This window comes from Prinia subflava, chromosome 15, assembly GCF_021018805.1.
Source record: "Prinia subflava isolate CZ2003 ecotype Zambia chromosome 15, Cam_Psub_1.2, whole genome shotgun sequence".
NCBI classification, from domain to species: Eukaryota; Metazoa; Chordata; class Aves; order Passeriformes; family Cisticolidae; genus Prinia; species Prinia subflava.
Window position 1 is genome coordinate 14,664,659 of NC_086261.1, and position 19,221 is coordinate 14,683,879.

A 19,221-nucleotide genomic window follows, 5' to 3' on the forward strand; every position below is an offset into this window, starting at 1 on the left:
ACTGTGGAGTAACTGTAAGTGATAAAGGTGAGAGCAGATCTGCAAGGAAACTTTCTGGAGTTTAGTTGGTGAGAGAGGGATTTGTCCCAACTTAGTTATAACCACTTCTTCTGTTCTAGCCATACTAGAAGCCATTTCTTGTTACTCTGGCTTTGTGACACTCTTGTTGATGATAACTGGCCTGTATAATTGCAGAAGTAGGTAATTAATAACTCTTGATGATTTACAATGAGTTGATGATTTGTTTCAAGTAACCAGACTTCCTGAAGGAATTTGGACACGTCAGATTCTGTGCTGGTAGTAAAGAGAATATTGCAGAATCAGATTTGCAAAATACCTTTCTGTTGAGCTGATGTGTGTAGTTGCTCTTAGGTGAAGCACTGCCAGCTTGAGTGCCTGTGTGATGTGTGCATTAAAGAGAACCCCTTGTATCTGAGGGCTCCCAGACAACCAGCTTCTGACAACTGGCAAGCTAAGGGTACAAGCACACATTGGATTTTTGTGTGTGAGGAGCAGGGGAGCTTGATCCTGCTGCTGCGAGGTGCTGTAATAAAAACCTGGACATGGTCTTGGTTCTACAGCCATATTCCCAATAAGCAAGTCACTTAGTCTTCAGCAATGCTGCATGCTTTGCTCAGTTTTGAGTGTGGAGAATGTTTAACTTTATTTGTTGCTGTTAACATTGCTTTGCCAATGTTCCTTAGCTCCCCTAGGTTGGCCCTCTGTGGTAGTGTCCATTTTCAGACTACATGCTGCTCCACAACAGCTGACTCGCTATGCTGTTAATGCAGTCCTGTAGTGTTGTGTTTGAGCAGCAGTTCGGTAACATGTGGTGGATTTTTAGTTTGGATGTGGACAAAAGTGTTAAGTGTTTGTTTTTTTCATTGAATTTCCTTGAGTGGAGAGATTACATACTGCATTATGATGATGTGGAGAGTAAAATGCTGCTTCACAGTGAACAGTAACTGCGTTTTATCAGAAAAAGTGCTTTTTTTTTCTTTTTTACACTCCAAATTAGTGTTTTAAGTCTGTGTGGTTTTGTTCCACTGGACAAGTAGCCTTCTGCCTTTTGCTTGGTATGGTGAGAATGAGGTTGTGGCAACTGATAAGAGAATCTGATAAACCTGTTTTTCCCAGGGTTATGTGCAATTTCATGTGTGGGAATTGGCAGTTGGGACTTTTTGCATATATTAAGTAATTTGAAGAACAACTGGCCATAAAAACTTGACCACAAGAAAGGTAAGAATTATAATGCCACATTTGCATTCATGTTTGTGGCCATTTGAGGTGATATTCTGTGCCTTTGCTACTTTGATTGTAGATATTTTGGCTTCTTATCAGGTAGTGATGTTGTGAGCAGTGAGAGATGTGTGTACCTGGACAGAGAGATATGCAAGTAAAACGCTAAAGTATCTTAAATTATTTCACAAACTTTGAAGTTATTGGTCTCTTGTATGTGCCTGTTTGAAAGCAGCAGTTGCTTAAGCTTACAGGATTTTTTTTTCTCAGAATATTATTTTCTGTCTTGAGCGAATAAAAAATTTGAGAAGTTAAAGATTCCATAATAATTTCAAGAGAATTCAATGGGCTTGGGTTGAACTAATGAATTATTGCAGATGAAGGCACAGATCAAACTGCTTGGATTTTGGAATAATTTGTACCCAAGTGAATTACCATTGAAATACTGTCCCTGTTGAAATTCCTTAGTTCTGTGGTCCCTATCAATGAAGATGCTGCTGAATCTGCATATTGCAAAGTGTTCCATGATCTGAGCTTTTGGCTGATTCAGGGCTGTGCTGTGGTCCCTGTGCCCTCGTGCAGAAGGCAGCTGGAGAAGGTGCAGTGTCACAGCACCACATGTGCCTGTGACACCTGATGTGACAGTGGGGTGGTGGCTTTGCTCTCCGAAGGGTCTTGTGAAGACAGAAGGGATCCCCAGAACCATTCTGTGTACTCACAGCAAACATTTCCTCCTGGTTACTTTTATGATAGCCTTCTGCAATTAGGAGATCTTGTTTGTACAGAGAACTGTATTTTTGTTTGGGACAATTTGTGGTTGCAGAGCGAATTTTACTGGCATCTGTAGAGTTGTGGTTTCTTATGGTCTTTCTGCTCCATGGGGCACATACCTTTGACCCTCCCTCCTCTAGCATGGCTGTGTTTAATAACGTGAACAATTCTCAAACAAGGTACTCTGGTGCACTTTCCTCCTTCCCTGGAGAGTGTGGGGGACAGGCCAGCTGTGACCCTGTTAGTTGTGTTGATTTAATGCGCTCCTGAAGGTATCGGCTTCTGCGGCTCTGAGCGTATTAGCAGAACTGACACAGAACAGGATTAGGGGGTTCTTTCACCTTCTTCCTGTAAAGGTGCAAGATGATTAAGCTCTGGCAAGCCCAGGGATCCTACCAAAGGATGATGCTTCACCTGGAATTGTTGTGTATAGGCTGTAGCTGTCAATACAGCCATTAAATTTGAGAGTAGAATTGCAGTAATTTTATATGTTGTAGAGAGAGATGTGTATTTCAGACAGCTGAGCTTGGTGCCTTACCAAGCACAGGACTTGTAACAAATGTTCTTGCTGAACTGAGCCTGTCAGGCATTAGGGAGGATGGAAGAAAAGTAAAGCTATACAGGCTTACCTTAGGGCAAGTTAATAGCATGTCATGTATGATTTTAAAATTCCAGAGGAAAAGAAAGTTAAGGTTTTCCTCTTGTTTGATAGTGATGTTTAAAATTCACTTTGCTTCCTTGCTACCAAAAATACTAAATTTTATTTTAAACCTGCCATTGCAAGCTATTTTCTCATCTTTTAGAACTCTGGTTCACTGACATGTCAGATGCTTTAAGAAATGACAGGTTTTTTCATATCTAAAAGTGGAAATGTTTGAGTATTGTAGTGTTCAATGACTTGATCTGTACAACACAGCAAATGGTGGTATCTGAATGTTTGAAAATAAAACTTCGGGAGACTTAAGTAACTGGAGGTTTCTGGGAAATAGTTCAATTTGGATTACTTTCAATGAAAGTGATTCTTCATGCTTTTGTCTTTCTTAATTATTATGAGGGATTGGCTGAGAGGGCAGATGACAATCTGCTGGCTTTTACAGATTCTTAAGCCTGTGGATTTCACTGGCACTTGAGCTGGTAGTGGTAGAAAATGCTTACTGCTTCCTAAGCTGCCTTTGGAAAATTTGGCCTCTAATAATGGGAAACAATCTGTCAGTTGTGTAATCACAGCTAATGCTGTTTTAAGTAGCTGTTAGTACTGGTGTTTTATGGTCACCAAGCTAAACTTTGGCTTTAAGAATATCTTCCTAAATCCTGATATTTTTGTTAATATTAACTCTGTGGGTTTTTTCTTCTAAAGGCAGCTTGATGCAGGTGGAAAAATAAGTGGTGAATGATTGACTAACAGTTGTAAATAATGTGTACTAAAGTGTAGCTAATTGTTGTTTATTCTTGAGTATTTATTGAATGTTCATGTAGGATGTATATATGACCCTTAATATAAGATCCGATTCTGCTGTTTAATTAAATGGACAAAGTTGGAAAGCCATCTGTGATTTGAAATCAATTATTTGGCATGTGTTTATAGATGCAAATCATTCACCTTGAGAAGATTGTATTAGACCTCTGAGATATCTTGTTCCATTAGGATTTACCTCATTGCTGACATTTGTGTCAACAAGAATGGTCTGTTTCCAGCCTTCTCAGAGTGTCTAAGCTGATTAAAAGACCTGGGAGTTTGATCTTCTGCTTTTTGTAAGTAAAGGAGGCTGAAGAAAAATTTTAGGTCTGAGAAAATGAATATTAGAAGGACTGTTAGGAAAAGTAGCTAAGTTTCAGTTCTATCTGGTATAAAAAGAATAGAACTAGGTTCTGTCTGTGGTGAGGATTTTGCAAAAACTAACAAACAGAAAAGAGATTAAAATGATTGAAATTTGTTCAGACAGTATGCTAAGGATTTTTAAAAGAAACCACCCCCACACTTTTTCCATCTAGTATGATGGGGAAATTAAAGAAAATACAGAGCTGTCACCATCATTGTGATTTTAAATCATAATGCAGTAGCCATGTGTTTAAATGTGTTTTCCTACCATTTAGCTGTGATAAAATGGCTCAGCTGTGTACAAGGAGAGATGATTATTCTTTTGCACTGTAGCAAACTGCAGGTACAGGTGGTTCTAATTTTACGAGTGAGAGCAAGATGTTTTGTTTTGATTTAGCAGCATCACAATTCTAACTGTATTGTAGTAATTTAGAAAGGTCTCATTTAAAAGTCTCTTACTAATATCAAAATTGTGTCACTGTAGCTTTAGAAAGCAGGATAACGATTATGTAACATTTCAAGGAAATGGCCTTATTGTTAAGGATGAGAAAGCTTAGATAGGATATACTTAGATGACAGATCCTGCCCAGGAAAAGCTGTCTTAATGTGTGTGTTCCCAGAATCTTCTGTCACATTTTGCTGCTTTTTCTTTTTTTTTTTTTTTTCTCCCCTTTGGTTAACAAAATTGTTAAATGTAAGTAGAGCTCTTACTGTGGATGTAATGGAATACCTGAACAGTGAGGTCCTGTGTGTGTTCTTCTAACATAGTGGTTTTCCTAAATGATTTTGTTTAAAATTGTTCCCATAGCAGGACTGCAGGGCTTTATTCCCTTTGTATTTTGTGTGTTTATTAGCAGGCTAAATTCTTTTGCTGCATTCTATCCCAGAAGTGTTTGCAATGACAAAGCTGCCAGTCTGTCCTGGTGCTGATACAAAGAGTCTCTAGAAGTGATGATGCCACGAATTGTGATTGTGCCTGTGCTGCTGTAAACATCCTGCCTTTGTCCTGCCCCATGCAGGAGGCGTGATGTCACTGCTGTCCTGCCACTGCTGTGGCCCACAGCCCTCCCTCTGGGCATGAGCTGCTGCCTTTGCTTGTGGAGAGCAGCAAAAATGCAGCAGTTACATAAAAATCTCCAATACTGAATATGGCGAGAGCTGTGCAGCTGAGAGAGATCAGAGACAATCACTGCATGGCAGCTCTCTAGTTAAAGGCCCACAGTAATGGGGCTTTTCAGCCACTGACAATTAATAGTAAAATAACTGCTATTTTAGGGTTCCTCTCATGAAATTTTGTCTTTGAGAAGCCTGTGTTTCTTACACAACACAACAGCTCAAATCTACCTTTTATAGCATGCAGATACAGAAAAAAACCCTGACTTAATTCTCTCAACAGAATTAGCTCATGTGAAGTTTAGTTGTTTGACCTTACAAACCACAAGCTTAGCTTTAAGTTGCCTTCTGTGGTTATTACAAACTCATGAGCCTTTTTATATCTCAGGTTCAGAACGTTTGAAGTTCATGTGTGAATTCCGTATTTCAAAATATTGTGACTCATATTCGCGTGGAAATCAGCTGTTCCAAAAATATGGATTACTTACAGATCTAAAGAAACTTAATGCCATTTATGTTTTTAAGTTAATATATTTATTGGTAAGTGTGAACAATTAAGCATTGCAACAAAATGGCAATTTGATTGATTTATATTTTAATATTAAACATCTGTTGTGAAAAAGTTGGAATGTACAATTAGTCATATTCCAAAGATCTAAAACTTGAAGTATTTTCTGATACAACTGAGTAAATATGCTTTCAGTGTTAAAGAAGAGCCTTTCTGAGAAGTGCAGTCTTCCCATTCATGTTTCAAAAGTTAGATCAGACAAAAAAAATTATTAGTTAATAACTTTTAGGACATAGTCATTCATGTGTGCTATACACTAATAAACCAGGCAGTACTGAGTCCTTGTAGGTTTTCTCACCTGCAGGAGGAGATTGTTTTCAGGGCACAAAATGGAGTGAGTGTAAACCCTGAGTAAGGGCTCTCACTCAGAGCAGGAGGCAACAGCATGTTCTTGTAGCCACTGCAGTGCATTTAAACTCCTGGTGGGATTGCTTGATGTTCAGATCTGTATTGTCAGTCATGTCCTGGCTGATGACAGACATGCTGCAAGTATTTTGGAGGAGATAAATATATAGGCCCCCAGACTGGAATAGATACTGGTTGCAGTAAGGAGTGTCCTACTGGGGGGTTGTTCCTTAAATTCTTCAGGTGGAGAAAGGAGAAATAAAATGGTCAGAAAAAGGGAATATAAACAGGGAAGAGTTGAGTTCCACTCTCTAAGCAGTCTTCAGATTCCAGATACAATTTAGAAGAGAGGACTAGCAGGTGTTTGTCTTCTATAAATTTTTGCAATTAATAGACTTGTATAGGTCTGGACTAACATAATTTTAAAAATGCTTGATTTAAAAAAGGCCAAAAATACCTGTTAGCAGAGTGGTGCATGTGTGCACAGTCCAAATGTGACTGTATCTGGAGAATGTTTTTGTTCTGTTGAGTCTGAGGGTTTTAAGAAACAGATGGCTTGGTGAATCTTGGAAGGGATTTTACTTGCTCTCTGCCTTTCTTGATAAGAATGTTGGTGTAATCTAAAGTCATGGTAGTAGTGTTTGCCCTGCTGCCTTTCTCTTAACTTCATGAGCTAGACAGGGAAGTTTGGATCACAAGAACAGCTGGGTCAAAAAAGTATTCAGGCAGTGGGGCCAGAGTTAGCAGAGATTCCCTTGTGGTGTTCCCCTGCACATCCAGGTCAGTGTGCAGTGGGAAAGGCCTCAGGTGAGGAGGCTGCACCAGTGCAGAAGACTTCACGAGTGGGTTATTATTAAAGACAAGTAAGATGTTATTAAAGACAAGTAAGATGTTGTAAGTACAAAACCAGAAATACTTTTAATGTAGTTTAGCTCCTAAAAATAACAGTTTAGAAACCCAGTGGCAATGGGGACTTCAGCCTTGTTTCTCCCACAGAGATAGTGGTTAATCTATTAAATGAAACTGAGGAGAAAATACACTCAAGTACTATGTTGTGTAAAGGAAGAAGGTGATTAAATCACATCTGTAAGCCTGCCTTAGCCATAAATCTTGGCAAGCTGAGCACTGGACTTTCTTGATAGGTATTTGAGATGTTAGGCCTTGGTTAATCAAGAACAGATATTCCAAGGTCTCTGTTTTGTGGGGGAACAACGGAAGGGAATCTCTGCTGAATCTCTGAACCCACTGCCTGAATACTTGACCCAGCTGTTCTTGAGACTCAAGCTTTTCTGTCCAGCTCATGAAGTTAAGAGAAAGGCAGCAGGGCAAACACCACTACCATGACTTCAGATTACACCAACATTTCCATCCCGAAATACAAAGAGCAAGCGAAGTATAGTATTGTGTGCTTTGAAGTGAAGATGAAAGATGTGAGCAGTTTGTCTTTTCATAAAGATACTGGGAATATCATGTATTACTTTAAAGGAGTTTTTAGCTGTGATTTAGAAAAAAAAAAATTAGACACAAACTTGAGGGAATTGAACTCATTAAATAGTAAGTTTATGCAAAGGCTTCAGTTTCCCAAAGGTGGGAATTTTAGACCTCTGTATCCAGAACTTCTGTGGAGTATGTCGTCAGTCTGTTTTGCCAAAGCTGGTGTCCTTTAGTCGTATGGCTTTGTTTATAGGGTTCAGCACTTCAGACAGAAGGTCAGTTAGGAAATACACTTTACTAAAAGCCAGTTCTGACTTGCTTGTATTTTTCTCCAATTTTTAAACCTTGCCTGTTAACTATTGAAGAATGAAGCATAATTTATTTTTTCTGGAATGAGAAAGATGATTTTTTTCCCTTTTCAGCTATAGTGAGGGGAATGAATGAAAATTCCCGTATTATTTTGTAAGACTGAGGGATACAAAGATAATATCTGTATGATAAAACTGAGGTTCAGCAATTTGTCCTCAGCTACTAAAATTTAATTGAAAGGGTGAGAAGTAGAGAATGCGTTAAATAACTAAAATAACTAAAATCAGTGATATGAAGGGACACTTACTGTTGAGTTGGAAGCTACATGGTATCATCCATCCTCACAATGTCACCACACCTGTGTGAAGAGAAAATTGGACTTGGTTTTTGAAGTGTCTGAACAAGAGCCAGGGGATTTCTGTTTAGCTTCCTGTAGCAGGGGTCTGCCAAGGGGCAGCTTGGAGGTATCCATGGGCAGCTGTGGGCCACATCTCCTGCATGGGTTCCACGTGCCCAACCCATGGCTTGTTGTGGAAAATGGAGCACCCCTGTAATCCTGGGAGCCCGTGTGGTGCTGCCTGGCTGTGTCCTGGCGCCTGCCTGCCAGCTCTGGGACTCTGTGGGTGGAATGGAGTTGTGCTGTGAGCTTTCCTTTCCTGCTCTGCAGTGAATTGCATGAGAAATCCTCAGCAGTGGAACGTTCTCTGTGAGCCTTGGTAGCACAAAGATCAAATGGCAGATTTGGCCCTGTGAGCTGCCAGTTGAACTGTCCTCCAAGGCAAGACATTTGAGCTGCATTGCTTTCATCTGTGGGTCAGTGCTAGAGGAGTTTCAATGATCCTGTTTGAGAAGGAAATCTAAAGACTCCAAGTTTTATTGCTTTCACAACTCTTCTTTGCAAGAAGCTGTGTTCTTATGAAAAATCAGCATCAGTTTTATTCATTGACATGTACTACTTGTGATTCAATTTTTTGCTAATTATCACCCATACATGCATTTGTAAATTTCTCTCTCCTGCTCCACCTGCCCCTAAGGTTTTAAACATTTCATCACTGTTTCTTATGTATATCCATCATCTGAGAAAGACAAAAATAAGTTGAAATACTCGAAGAACCAGTTGGCTGGATTTCTTTCTATTTCTTTTGCATTGTCTAAAAATGTGGTATTAAAAGCTTCTGTGTTACCTGACAGAGTAAGATAAAAGGTGGTATTAATACTGTGTTACGAAATTTTGAGATAAATGATTTTTAAAAGCTTTGGGAATTTTTGTTTATTTGTTGGGTCTTGTGTTGTTTTTATTTTTTTTAAACAGGAATCTTACCCCTCTTCATCACCAATATGGTTTGTAGAATCAGATGACCCAAACCTGACTTCAGTCTTAGAGCGTTTAGAAGATATTAAGAAGAGCAATACTCTGGTGAGTTTTTTGGTTATTATTAATTATAATAATATTAATATTGGTATTTGGCTGTTATTAATTAATATATTATTAATTTTGGTATCTTAGTTATTTTGGACATTTATTTGATCTTGTGTGTTTATTTGGCTTTGTCACATTACCAAGCAGCTCAGCTGGTTCAGTTTTAGGGTTATTTGGGGGATTTTATAAAAACAACTTTCTCTTCCAAAAAAACTTATGAGCCAAAAGTAATCCTAAAGATTTGAGGCAAGAAGGAAAAGGACTTCTTTTAGAGAGTAAGCATTTAAGTAAAGTTTCACCCCCAGTAATTACAGTGTGAAGTTTTCTGAAAATAAACAGTGAAGTGGATGAAAATGTTAAAACTACTGAATAAAACAGCTTTTGTAGAGTTTTCTTTGCACAGAAATAAATTGTAGAGGTAAAACTTTGTACTCTTGAGAATGTATGTTCTCCAAAACATGACTATAATACCAAGAGTTCTTGGTTTCTTGAATTCTTTCCTTCTTTCAAAGGAAATGTGACCTGATAGCTTCTAGTTCATCAGAATGTCCCTTAGGTACTGATACATTTAAGCAGTGTCGTGACTCTGGACAATTGCTACTTAAAGGAAATCTTTGTGTCCAGATTCTGATGGTTATTTTATATTTCTGAAAACTCTCAAGCATTATATTTTACTTAAGTATCTTTTTCATGTAGCAGTGGGAGCTCAGGGGAAAGGGATGTGAATATAAAACTTCCTATTCTATGTAGGAAACTGTCATTGAATAACGCTTGGAAGTACATTTCAGTACAAATGCAGTTTGTGCCACAAAAAGTATTGCAGCATACTGACAAACTCATGTGTTCTTTATTAATAGATGATTTTAATATTTTGTGTTTATTTTCGTGGACATGAATGTGATGCATGCAAAACAATCAGTCTGCAGAATCCTGCTTATTGCATGGGTTATGTGCCTAGAATTTGTCTGATTTGGGAAAAATTCGAATAGTTTTCTTAGGAAAACCTACTACTTGTTATGTTTACTGGGATAATGTTCATCTAGGATACTCAGCCTTAAATAAGAATGTACAAGTGTTTTCTTCTGAAGATAGTTTAGGACGCATTTGACTTCTAGCAGAAATAATTAGGAAACTAATAAAAGTGAGAGTCCTTGTGGGCTTTGCCATAATTAAAACAATTTTAGAGGAACATTAATGTTTTCATGCATTTTGTTGGATCTGTTTGCACAAGATGTACATCTCTGTATTTTCTACTTCAACCTAAAATTTCAACTGAACTACATTCAGGAGAATATTATAAATCTCGGTCTTTAAATTTTGGCAAGAAGGACACAGAAAGGGGCACTAGCAGAAAGTCTGGCCAAATGAGCTTTTTGCTTAAAGACACTTTCTGAAAGATTGTGCACCTTGAAGCTGGTGTGGCTGATATTCAGCCTAAAGGTTCTGAACAAGATATTTCCTGTGTGCAGCTGCCTGGAGAGGCTGGAAAGCTTTGTTGTAAACATGCATGGGACTGCTGTGCTGAATTGCATATGCACACAGACTTATGTAGCTGGTAAGAAAACAGCTTCTGCTATCAAGATTGTACTTGCCCATGTAAAAGCTGATGGGTTGATGTAATAGACACCTGTGATAGCCCATTGGTTTCTCAGGAATCCACCCTGCGTCGTGCTATGCCAAGGTGAAGGCAGATGGGAGTGGCTGAGGAGACAAATACTTGCACTCCAAAATCTGCCTTCTTATTTGCTCCAAAGACATGGCTTGTGGCTTTTTAGTTTTTTTTTTTTTTTCTCCCTACACCTCTTCCCCATGGAGCTCCCTCCCTTTCAATGGCATGGAGCAGCTCGCACAGAGACTTTTTGCAGCAGAGTAGGAAGGGATAGGGGACTACATGTAAAAGTCCAAAGGATTCTAATTTATCACAGTCTCACAAAAATCACTTTGTTCAGTTTGGAATCATCTAGAATGTTTCAAACTAGCTTTGTTTTAATTTACTGCAGGTGAAGGCTCGTTAGTGCCATGTTGCTCTAAATTCAAAGTTACTGGAGCAGTCAGATTTTGAATGGAAAAAGGCATTGGACTCTTCCAGGAGCTCAGCTGTGCTAAAAGCAGTGCTAGCATGTGTACCCTGGTTTAGCCTTTGGTATTCACTGCCCTTTCTACCTGCTTTGTGACATGGGGCAGGTGTCAGCTGTTGGGAAACTGAAGAACATGCTCTTCAGGCATAAATATTTGACATGTGGAAGCCTTGTCATTTGACATGGTAAAATGAAAACTGGTTTATGATGTTGAAATCATACACATGTTTCCTGGAAAATCTTCTGTGGGTTTGAAACAGTGTTAGTTGCCTTCCACCAGCGTGCTGCTTTTGCTATGAAAATTCATCAAAACACTAAAAATGCTGAAAGGTTATTAAGAATGTGATCAGCATGGATATCATCAGGTTTGGACAGCTTAGCTGCTTGATTGTCAATGCTGGACAAGTTTCAGTCAGCAGATGAAGAGTCTACAGAGTTATTTCAGCCCCTAGTGTCTCCTGAATTTCTTTCTGAAAATCAGCCAAACTTTAGACTTCATAAGTATGAAATTGCCATCTGCCTTCTAGTGGCTGTGCTATGCAAAAGAGAAATCTTACTGCGCTTCATTTGTTCTGTTTAGTATTATGGAAGTACATGATGCAAGTCTGAAGCCTCAAACCTTATTTCATGAGATGTTAAGTATAGCTCTACACTATTTTGACGTTTGCTTTTTAAAGAGAACACGGAAATGGGCTTAAATTCAGAGAGGCAGCTTTAGTTCTCCCAGGGTAGACCTGAAACTTGCATGGAAGATGTCAAAAGTAAACACACAATTCCTGGCATAAGTGTGTTTACAGCTTGGATAAGCTGCTGTCTTGAAGTACAGTGCTTCTGAGTTAATATGTCAGATTAAGTCCCACATGGAGGCATTTCAGGGAAGAATGTTGTCTCTTGCAAACTCCCAGTGTGGCAGCAGCTATTTCTGTACTGGGAGTCGCAGAGACAAAATGCAGGAATTGGTTTTGCTTCACTCTGAAACTGCCTGAGGCTGCTGAGTGTGGGGGAGGCCAGGCGAGGTACTGTCACTGTTACCTGATAGCCAAGTAGTGGCCACACTCCAAGTGACAATTATTGCTTCCTTCTGCTTCCATTTGTATCTTTCTTCAGCACTTTCTCAGTGGTAGGCTAAGATTTATTGATGCATTTATTTTTATATAGATATTGTGGGTGTAGGTAGAGACACATAGAATAATTAAATCCTTCTGTGCTTAAACTGTACTTGTTAAATTCATTTTTCTTGGTAGTCAGGAACAAGGCGTTGTATAGTGAACCCAGCGAGATATTAATATCATCAAAGGTATCCTAAAACTGTTAATGCTTTCATACTGCATTAGGAAGATCTGTTCATACATTCAAAAGGTCTTCTAGAGTAGGCTGGGTTTCAGAAAAATTTGTTCTGAACTGGTTTTGGATGTGCAGGACATTAAGATAGGAAACCAAATTCCAAGAGGTGTTTGTGTTCTAAACCAGCATTATGGTGTCCAGAAGAACCACCAACTTCTCAGAACTCCTGCAGCCTGAAAAATTACAGAGGATGTGTATTCTAATGATGTAAATTTTGTCATTTCAATATTAATTGTAATAAATACAACAAATCTATAAATGTGTTGTATTTTGTTACTTGAGGGTTTCCCTTCTGCAGGCTATTCACATTGCTGCTTTACCGTGTGGGTTTTGAGTTCTAGTTGCTGTTTACTTTGTGCTTCAGGCACTGTGTATTCCAGGGAATCTACGGGTGTACTGATAGCTCACTTTTCTTCAGTAGCCTCCAAGTGTTTGTTAAGCATTCATTTTACATTAGTCAAGCCTGTGAAGTTATCCTGGAAATACATTTAAATTATTAATACATGACAGAAATCTGTTCTCCCTTTTGATAGTCTGTTCGTGTACATACCAACACATACCAAACCGTGCCAGGCCCTGCTTAGAGCACAGGGCTGGATCAGGTGTCTCCCAGACGTGCCTTTCAGCTCAAATTATCCTGTGATTTTTCATACAGATGAGCAGAGGATAAGGGATAACAGCGATGGTGATCCATGGCAGAAAGATCAATGGTGTTAAATTAATTCCTGTGGAGGAAAAATGTAGCAATTAGGAAGAGGGGTGGAAGGGTTGTACAGACAGGATCAGCTTCCTACTCTGCCACCACCTGTGCAAATTGTAGACACTTACTTCAAATAAAGCAGCTGATCTATAAAAATGAACTGCAGTATGAGTTGCATTAAGCTAACCCTGCAATGTGGAATCCTGCCAAGGAAGGAGATCCCCGCAGGTCCCTGCCTCTCCCTTGAAGATGAAATGGTGCTGAAGCACACCACGAATTGATCTGCCACAAAGCTGATAAGCTGCCACATAGTAGTGTGATCAGTGGTGCAGTGGAAATGAGGAGGTGAAAAGCTGCTGGAGGCTCTTGTTAGGCACAGCTGGAACTCAGCCCAGGCTGTGCCAGCACCTTCTTGTTTTGAGGGTGGCCCTGTTCCTTGCCTGTGGTGCTGTGCTTGGAGGTAAGGGAAGCTTACAGTGTGTTAGGTCCTGGCTGCACAAATCCCTTCTGAATTTCAGTTCAGCTGACAGGGTGTTTTCTGGGGAGAAGGGGGAGTGAAAGAAGCAGTTCTTAACTCTCCAGTCCTTATTGTCTTTCTGTCAAGGCACATCTAATACGGTGTCTGCTTTTCCAAGGCCAGTGCTGACTGACCAGCCCAATGCCAATGGTGGCAGTCTTCCCTCACTGCTTAGATTTGTTTTTGTATGATTCACAGAAGATGTAAACAAATTATTGACTCTGAGAAAAATTACAACTCCTGGAATTGTATGGTTTATGCTCCAGCTCTCCATGAGGCCATGTTTGTACACAGAAAAAGTTTCTCAACAAAATGTGTAGCAGTGTAACTTTAAGCATCTTGCACATACTGAAAACAATAGTTCTAAGACCTGTGCATCTGGCAACTAATTTTTTGGTTGATGAACCTGATTCCTGTCTGCTAAAAGATTTCCTGATGTTCTGGATACCGAGGAAGCTTCAAACAAATGTAGAGTCTTAATACTGATGAGAAACGGGATTCTTATAGAACAGAAGGGGTTTTGCCAAAACCTGTCATGTCTCATGTATGTAGTCCTAAGAAATGTGGTGCTGGTGCCCTAGTCCTTTTGGTGAAATCCTCTTTATTTTTGAGTTAGGTTGATTACCTGCTCTGTTTTTGGTTTGGGTTGACTATCATGAATGATACAGCAGAAACAGCAGACATGGTGTGATTGTGTTGTAATGCAGGCTGGTGTCTCAGTTCATGGCCTCAGATGGATAAATAACATTCCTATGAAACACAATGTGGAATTCAGCTGCAGAAAGGGAAAGGCATTGAAGCTTTCAGATAGCATAAGGGCAACACTTGCCTGTCACTACTACTGATTTGGGCTTGGAAATGAGCTCTTAACCCTGGAGAGACTGAAATTTTCAATTCCAGTGGGATAAGGTGAGAGCATTTAAACTGGCCAATAGCAAGGTTTTAGACAAGTATTTTGGAGTGTGTGTGCAGAAATGACTGTCTTGCATGCTGCCCTTGACAAGTGGCAAGGCAAATTCTCCTTCATTTCTGGAAGAAAAATCCATAAATGGATGTATAATTTCTGCAAGCTTTGTGTGTGGTATTATTTTGCCAATAGTGAGATGTTGACCCTTTTACAAATGGATTTTGCAGTCCTTTTTTTGTTTTCCTGACATAGCTGTGCAAAGACCTTGAAAAGTTGGAAATGCAGTAGTATAGTCATCTTTCATGTCTTAGCCTCAACTGTGAATCTGAGGCTGCCTAGAGAAAGTCAACAGCTGTAGAAATCAACTAAATTCATGTGGTGATCAAAGAGCAAACTTAATGGTTGGTTTCTGCAGAAGTAATTTTTTTTCTGGCTTGCATTAGTGAGTGTGAGGTGTTGCACAGTTTGCAGCTAACAGAGCACAATCCACGGAATGCTGCAGGTTGGAAGCAAAAGTTAGAGGTAGTAACACTGTGCCTCACACTGACACAAGATACAGCGAGCAGAGTGCCTGGGCTCCAGCTCAGAGCCTGCCTGGCGCCTGGGACTTGGACAGGGTTTGTCCTGCTTCTACTGCCTCACTGGTGGGCCCTGTAAAAGAATTCAGGATATGGAAAACCAGACTGTCCTTGTTTTTCTGCAGATACGGTTATTCAAGCTGGGGAATGGGAATGGACCATTTTGTCTCATGGAATGTGACCACTTGCTTATTCTGTAGTGGTGTGTGGCTCAGACACCTATGTTTGCAATAGATGATGCTGTCAGGGCAAATTATTTTTCTGCTTGTGGCTTTCTTCTGAGACATAGGAAGATGAATGAGAGTCATTGTTAAACTTGCCATGTCCTTGAGTTTCTATTGTGGGGACTTCACTACAAAGATTACAGAAGAAATTTTATTCCAGCATGAGCAGATTGAAATGCTGTACACTGATTTTAAGTTCACTATCAATATGTGAAGAAAATTCAAAATATATTTCTCTGTGCTTTGATTTAAATAAACATATTCATATTTTCTTGTTTTTTGTAGCTTCTTCAGCAGCTGAAGCGATTAATATGTGACCTCTGCAGATTATATAATCTTCCTCAGCATCCAGATGTTGAAATGTTAGATCAGCCGTTGCCAGCTGGACAGGTAAATTAAAAAGCTGTGGACACCTTCTTATGCCAATAAAGGAGTTGTTTTTTTAATTCCAAGAAGCAAGATAATGGGAATGATTCAACCTTATGCAAACCAGAACTGAGATATGAAAGACTTTTGTATTATGGTGTCTTCAATCTGAATTTTGTTTGCAAAATCCATTTAATAATGGTGTGACAATATTACACAATTCCCTTTGAAGTTTCTGTATCACTGAAAGGTGTGTGTGTGATACCAGTGCTGTCGAGTTTAATTCCCTCCTAAACACTGTTCAAGCCAATTTCTGTGCACTTGGAGTGCTTCCCAAACTTACTTTTTCTGAAATATTTGGCTCTTTATTGACAAGTATGTGTTTCACAGTGTGCACTTGGATGAACTGTTGATGTTTTCCTTCTTCAATCCCTTGCAGAGATATGGGCTATCAAGGCCATATGTTTGGGCAGGGAGGTGCCTTGCTTACTTCTTGTGCACTTGAAAAATTAAGAATTTTGAAGGCCTATGAGATATTCTTAACCAAAACATTGTGCTGAAAACAGACCTGGTAACCGACAGTAACTGTTCTTTTTTTGTATTTTTAATAAGATTATGGGATCTTCTTTTGCTTGTACACGTTAAGATGACATGATTGCTAAAATACTCCTGTAGAGTAACAGATGGCTTTCCTGTGGTGACAGTACTATAATAATGACAAATAGCCTGCTTAATTTTTGGTCACGTGCCAGATTGTAATCCTATAGGTCTTTTCTCTGAAGCACCCACTCAGCAGTGCAGCTGTAAGGGTGTAGCTTTATGAAGGGTCTCACACGTGCTGTGAAACTCAAAAACAAACTCATGGAAAGCTTCTTAGGCAGAAATGTCAGATGGTTTCAAGCTAAATGAGAGGGGCTTAGTAACTCTGCCCAAAGATTCATCTGGTCTAGAGCAGTGTCATTCCTTCTTTGCCTAAGGAAGAGTGAGCAGAGGGCAAGCATATCTGAGTGCTCCTGAGTATTTCTGCAGCTCAGACTTCCTGAGCTTGGAATAGTATCCTGAAAGAGAAAGGCATAAAAATGAACTCAATGTATTGTTTTGATATTTCCTCAAGTAGTCCAATAGCAATGGCTACATGATGGTAGCAGTGGCTGCATGGAAGTTCTAGGTAGTGAGAAAAAGAATCCATTGAATTCTGGAGGTCTAAAGTTCATTGAGTTTTTTCTTTCTGGGGTGTAGCATGTAGAGGGATTCTAGTCAGAGATCTGATTGCACGGTTAAGGGATTGTGGGTTGTAACCCACTTGATGTATTTGTTGCATTTGTCACTGTCTCAGGATAGGATGTTCCTTATCTGAATCTAAAGTTTCTACTTAAAACTTAATTGGAATTAATTGAGACATTCTGGGGTTTTTTTGCTTCATGCAAAAGTCTCTTTACTGTCATACTCCAGGAAAGCATCTTTATGCATCTTACCCTTATCTGCAAAGGACTGGAGTTTAACATGTAACTTTTGCATATACTGGATCTCTTTGAGAGTAGACTTGCTGATTTTGAAAGCAAGAAGCATGTGCAGAATTTATGCAGAACCTTCATTGTTGTATTGCAGAATGGAACAACAGAAGAAGTTACATCAGAGGAGGAGGAAGAAGATGATATGGGTGAGGTATGTCTATATATGAGATTGTTGTCCTAATGTAGTAGAATTTTGGCATTTTGCTCTGCAATGTCTGGCTAATAGCTAAACCAAACTGTAAAATGTAGCCTCCCTGGAGTTCAACAGAAAAGATAATTAAAATTTGGATGTTTACCTGAATGTCAGCTTTCCCTTCAACCAGAAAACTAGTGAAATTTTCTTCTTAAACCTAGATCTCAGCTGTGAGGTACTTGGATACAGAGAATTGGACATCTGTTTGTGCTTTAGTCAAACAATACATAACATTGTGTGCCAAATCAGTAAGTTTTTGCATTGTTAACTCCTATTTCAAGTAGCATGTGAACTGGCTTTGATACAGTTGGAAGTGCCTCTAAGTTGAAGCAGACTGGCTCAGAGTAAATTGGTTTGCTGATCATTAAATGGGTGAGCTAGGTTTTGACTGTAATAAACTGAAGGAAATGGAAGGACATTGAAACAGACACTAAACTTTTATGTCTGTGTCTGGCAACATGGTGCTCTCTTTAATGAGCTTTTTAGTTGTAACAATCACCCTTTTTGCTTGCTTCTGCTACATGTTAGAATAGCTCCAAGATGCTTGCTTTCTACACCACTATAGATTGCCTTATTATAGTACAACTGTTCTCACTACTTCAGATTTAGATATTTAATGAAGATATAGTAAGAATGAACAACTCTCTCTGAATAAATGATCTTCCTATAGAAAAGATCTAAATCTTCCCAAGTTCTTAAATTAATTTGAAGCAGCCTTTCTTATGCCATATTTAGCCTGATCCAGACTACATTTGCTGGAGCTGGTGTTTCTGTAAAGGTGGTGTGGCTCATGTCTTGCTGCCGTAAGGCTCTGCTTGCTTGCAGACTGCTAGAGTAATCTTTTGCCTTCTGTTTGGGTTACTTTGTACAAAACCCCACTGCTCGGCCATTATTTATCAGCTGTCAAGGGGCATTGTGGGAGGCAGTGATACCTGGAATCTAGTCCCAGTTATAAATGTAGAAGCAGTTTGCAATTCCTCAGCTCTGTCATTGGAGAAACACGAGCATTTTGAAGAAGACTCAGTCTTAAGTCTGTTAAGCGGAAGGAAACGCTGTTGTCAAATGCACCAGGTGTGTTTCTTGTTACATAGGGCATCCTTAAATTTGAGTTTTCCTGCCATGCAAATGGATGGTGCATAGAGGGCAGCCCTAGGTGTGGCAGAGCTCTGCATACTGGAGTATATCTGGTAGTTCTGTAACAAAAGCCTGCTGGTATGGCTGCTGCAATGCTTCCTTTTTCATGTCAAGGTATTCACATGCTTCCCCTCCTCTCCAGTGCCAGCATTTGAATCACCTTCAGGCAATTATCTGAAGCTCAGAGTGTTCCTCTGCAACAAGAAAACCCCATCTCAGGATACTGAGGGCAGGGGCTTTAGTGCCTTAGTCTAGAACACAGAACCAAAGTGTTGGCTTGTGTGATCAGAATGCTTGGCCACAGAATTTTGTCTTGCGTCCTGAATCCAAAATTACTGCATCTAATCTTTGGCTGAAATGTTAACCTTGAATTAAGTACACATAGTTTTCTAATATTTAACTTTCTTGAAGGGTTGCAGTAGCCTTGCCAGACATGTTAATCACTGCTTGCAAGAAGTGTAGCTAGGATTCTAATTGGAAAAGGGTCTGCCTTTAGAAACATCTTGGAGCCCCCCTATCTTGGGATACTTTGGGATTCTCTAGTCCAGTTTGCTGCCTACTTCAGTGAGCTAATTCTCTACAATCCTATCCTTGTCGAGGTTGTGCTTGTTTCTGTGACCAGAAACAGGTTGTGAATTTGGGTTTCAT

The 19,221-nt window shown here is 39.5% G+C and overlaps 1 protein-coding gene across 2 annotated transcripts in view; it reads left to right on the forward strand.

The window, feature by feature from the left end:
• UBE2Q2 (ubiquitin conjugating enzyme E2 Q2) overlaps nucleotides 1-19,221 on the forward strand; it is a 46,044-nt gene that overhangs the window by 7,234 nt on the left and 19,589 nt on the right. Inside the window, exons 2-5 of one of the 2 annotated variants that reach the window (XM_063412467.1) lie at nucleotides 8,911-9,015; nucleotides 15,652-15,756; nucleotides 17,341-17,397; nucleotides 17,601-17,687. In XM_063412467.1, coding sequence (XP_063268537.1) covers nucleotides 8,911-9,015; nucleotides 15,652-15,756; nucleotides 17,341-17,397; nucleotides 17,601-17,687 — 354 coding nt within the window. The remainder of the gene's footprint in view (nucleotides 1-8,910; nucleotides 9,016-15,651; nucleotides 15,757-17,340; nucleotides 17,398-17,600; nucleotides 17,688-19,221) is intronic. The other variant, XM_063412468.1, reaches the window with a different exon arrangement.